The sequence below is a fragment of the Phalaenopsis equestris genome, unplaced genomic scaffold (assembly GCF_001263595.1).
Source record: "Phalaenopsis equestris unplaced genomic scaffold, ASM126359v1 Scaffold001113, whole genome shotgun sequence".
Classification (NCBI taxonomy): domain Eukaryota; kingdom Viridiplantae; phylum Streptophyta; class Magnoliopsida; order Asparagales; family Orchidaceae; genus Phalaenopsis; species Phalaenopsis equestris.
Window position 1 is genome coordinate 5,492 of NW_018165552.1, and position 3,857 is coordinate 9,348.

Genomic DNA, 3,857 nt, shown 5'->3' on the forward strand with positions numbered 1-3,857 from the left:
TCCTTAAACTCTTGACCTTAAAGACACAAAGCACAACAACACCATCTTTAGGATTTTATAATGAATCTCCAGTCTATAAGATGCAGAGCAAGTATAAGAGACACAAAAGTTAACTGCACTATCGTTTGACTCTTGGCCTTAGAAAACTCTTTAGTGTATAGGGTGAGCAGCTGAATTGTATCGTCCTCAGACTCTTGACCTTAAAGATACAAAGCATAGGCTTTTAATAAACTCTTTAATCTATAGGACATAAAGCTTAACTATATCATCCTTAGACTATCATCCTTAAATACACAAAGCAAAATAACACCATTTTAAGGCTTTAAAAAAATCTCTTCATCCTAGAGGACAGGAAACATAGTTGTACCATCCTTAGATTCTTGGCCTGAAAGATATGATGCATAACATCAGCATAAAGTTTTTAAAAAACTCTTTAGTCTATATGACACAAAGCATAACTACACCATCCTCAAACTCTTGACCTTAAAGATACGAAGTATAACATCATCTTCTTTAAGTTTTCAAAAATCTTTAATCTATAAGATACGAAGCATAATTGCACAAACCTTAGACTACCATGGTTGTTACTTGGGTGAGATGTAATGTCCTCTAATAATTCTTCTACCTAATACAACTTATAATTGAGAATAGAAAATAAAATATTTTGGCATTTTGTGACAACAAGCTTCACTGCACCATTCTTAGACTATTTCAGTTGCCTTTCTAAGTCAGGAAGGAGTTGCATTGTGGCTTCCTCTCCTGAAATCCCAAGTCAAACTCCTTGGCTAGCATTTTTATAAATCCCTGTCTTTATGGGATCCTATTTATATGCAAATTTCAAGATTCCAGGATTTGGGGTTTTTCTGAAGAAGTTAATTCTATGTGGGATAAAGTAACAAATACTATAAAACGAGTGACAAAAGATGTACTTGGAGAATCAAAAGGGAAAATTTTATAAATATAAATAATTGGTGGTGAAATAATAATATGCAATTTTTAAAGTTGGTTTTAATGTAAAAGCTTTGAAAATGGATATATATATATATGGACTTCCAAACCTTGAGTTTATTCGGAAGCATTTTGAACTTATGAATCTTGTGAGAGGTTGGAAAATTGGTCCTTTGGATGGCCGACACATTCTGATTCAACTGTCGAGTGAGGAATATTATGCTAGAATTTTTGGGATGCGTATTATAAGGTTTGATGATGTATTCATGAAGGTTCTTAAGTGGTCCGTACATTTTGATCCGAAGGCCGAGCTACCTATAATTTCGGTTTGGCTTCGTTTGTCGGGGTTGAAATTTCACTTATTTAATCATGAAATTTTATTCTCCATAGTTGCGATGTTTGGCAAGCCTTTAAAGCTAGATGCTCCTACATATAATTTAACTAGGCCTTCTATGGCTAGAATTCTTATAGAGAGAGATGTCACTTTGCCACCTCTTGATGACATGTGGATTGGTTCTGCACATAATGAGTATTGGCAACATGTACAATTGGAACAACACCCTCAATACTATGGTCATTATAGAATGTTTGGGCACGATTCACTCCACTATTATCATATTCATCCAGAACTATGGAAGAGGAACGGGGGCCATGACAGGCCACCTATGGTTTTGACTTCGGTGGTTCAAGAGGATGATATTTCCTTGCCTCCAGGTCTGGCTCCTACAACGGTAGTGCATGAGGAAAATATTTCTATGCAAAGTTTGCAGATTATGAATAATGATGTTGAAACTAATGTTGAGCATCTTTCTGAAAGAAATTTGAATGTTGTTGAAGCTAGGATAAGGCATTCAGATGAAAATCCCGACACTTCACTTCTATTACCTTGCCCTAGGGCAATGAAATGTCGGTCATGGTTGATCAGAATGCTAATATAAATGGTGGCACTTTACCTGTGGCTGAAGTATCTAACAAACTTGAGGAGGAGCGGCAGATTCAAAAATCACGGAGGCGAAGGAAAAAAGGGAGTTATGAATTGGCCAACCATGGAGTTGGGAAAAATGTTGAGAATTTGAATTACTCTTATTATGATAGTGAGATTAGACAATCCCGAACTAGATCTTCTAGTAAGGGGTTTTTGTCTAGCAATGTTTAATATTCTGATTCGGAATATCAGGGGAGTTGCGGGTCCTAACTCTCTTAGTAGATTAAAATTATTAACTAGGATCTATAGAATTAGTATTTTATCTATTTTGGAACCTTCTGTTGGATCTACCCACACGTGTATTATGGGTAAATTTAAGCAATTTTCCACTTTTTGCAACTGCTCTAATAAGATTTGGCTTTTCTGGAGGAAGCATATAAACTCTCAATATTATTGTTGATGATGAAAAAATTGTACACACTTATTTTGCTTTGGATGATTTTTCAGGTTGGCTTACTTTTGTGTATGCTAACACAAGGATTTCAGCAAGGTATGATCTATGACACAAAATTAGTGCTATGAGAAATCTGAATATGGATAGATGGATGGTGGGGGAGATTTTAATATGATTCTCCATCATATTGAGAAATTGGGTGGTCGAAGGGCCGACTCATCCTTAATTGATAAGTTTGGCAAGACTATGGTGGATGCAGGCTTGTCGGATATGGGGTTTGCAGGCCCCAAATATACTTGGAAGAGAGGTAAGGTTTTTGAACGCATTGATAGATGCTTTGTCAACCAAGCGTGGTTCTCTTTTTTTGGCTTTTCTCATATTCAACATCTCTGTATCTCGGGTTCGGATCATAAACCCCTTCTTCTTTCTTTTGATTTATTCAAAAAAGATTCTAAATATCATTTTCAGTATTTAAATGTTTGGTGGAAACATGATGATTTTCTTAGATTGGTTGCTGATAATTGGAATGTCTTTGATGTGGGTAATGCTTGGTTCCGCCTTTGGAAATTACATAAGAAGGTTGCTTCTGCTTTAAGAGCTTGGAATTGGGGCGTATTCGGTGATGTCCATGCTCGGGTCACTAGGGCGGAACAAAAGGTACTCTCTTTACAGAATTTTGATGAATCTTCTGAGGATCTTGTTATTCAGCTACAAGATGCTCACTCTGAACTTTTGGTTGGCTCTCGTGTCGAGGAGGAACTTTTGCAACAAAAGGCAAGGGAGGTTCATTTTGCACAAGGGGATCGAAACACGAAATGCTTTCATGCTTGTATTAAACAACATCGGGCAAAAAATAATATTATTCGTATTAAAGATGATAGTGGTAATTGGATCACGGGAAATGAGGCTTTGGGAGAAAGCATTGTACACTATTTTCAAAATTTGTTTATTTCTAGCCAGAACAATGGTGTCATTGACAACAGTCTTTTTGATGAGGTTCGCGAATATACTGAAAGGCTACAACTTTGTGATATTCGTTCTGTTGAAGAAATTTTTTAGGCTATTTCAGATATTAATTCTATTAGAGCCCCGGGTCTGGATGGTTTTATTTGCGATTTTTACATCAAAGCTTGGGATATAGTTCAAAATGACGTGGTTCTAGCCATTCAAAGTTTCTTTAAAGGTGAACTCCTTGGAAAATATTTCTCTTCTGCTACGATGGTTCTTATTTCCAAATCTGCACATAAAACAAGTTGGGAGCATTTCCATCCCATGTCTCTTACTTCGTTCATTTCTAAGGCTATAAGTAAAATCGTTGTCAAACGTCTCAAACCTCATTTAAATTTTCTAATCTCTCAAAACCAATCTGCATTTATCAAAGGCCGCGGAATTACGAATAACATATTACTTGCTCAAGAATTGCTCCTTGATATTGACAAAAAATGTCGTGGTGGCAACATGATCACCAAACTTGCATGATCACCAAACTTGTCACCAAACTTGATATTTGGAAGGCTTACGATTCTATTA

The 3,857-nt window shown here is 36.2% G+C and overlaps 1 protein-coding gene across 1 annotated transcript; it reads left to right on the top strand.

Annotated features, from left to right (window-relative positions):
• Nucleotides 1–2,474: 2,474 nt before the first annotated feature.
• LOC110033211 lies at nucleotides 2,475–3,386 on the top strand. The gene has a single exon (XM_020737119.1). It carries the CDS (start codon nucleotides 2,475–2,477, stop codon nucleotides 3,384–3,386), a length of 912 nt encoding a protein of 303 aa, XP_020592778.1.
• The last annotated feature ends 471 nt before the right edge of the window (nucleotides 3,387–3,857 follow it).

What these genes read in the sequence shown, in the direction of transcription:
- LOC110033211 (XM_020737119.1), top strand. Translation starts at nt 2,475, where the DNA reads ATGGATGGTGGGGGAGATTTTAATATGATTCTCCATCATATTGAGAAA.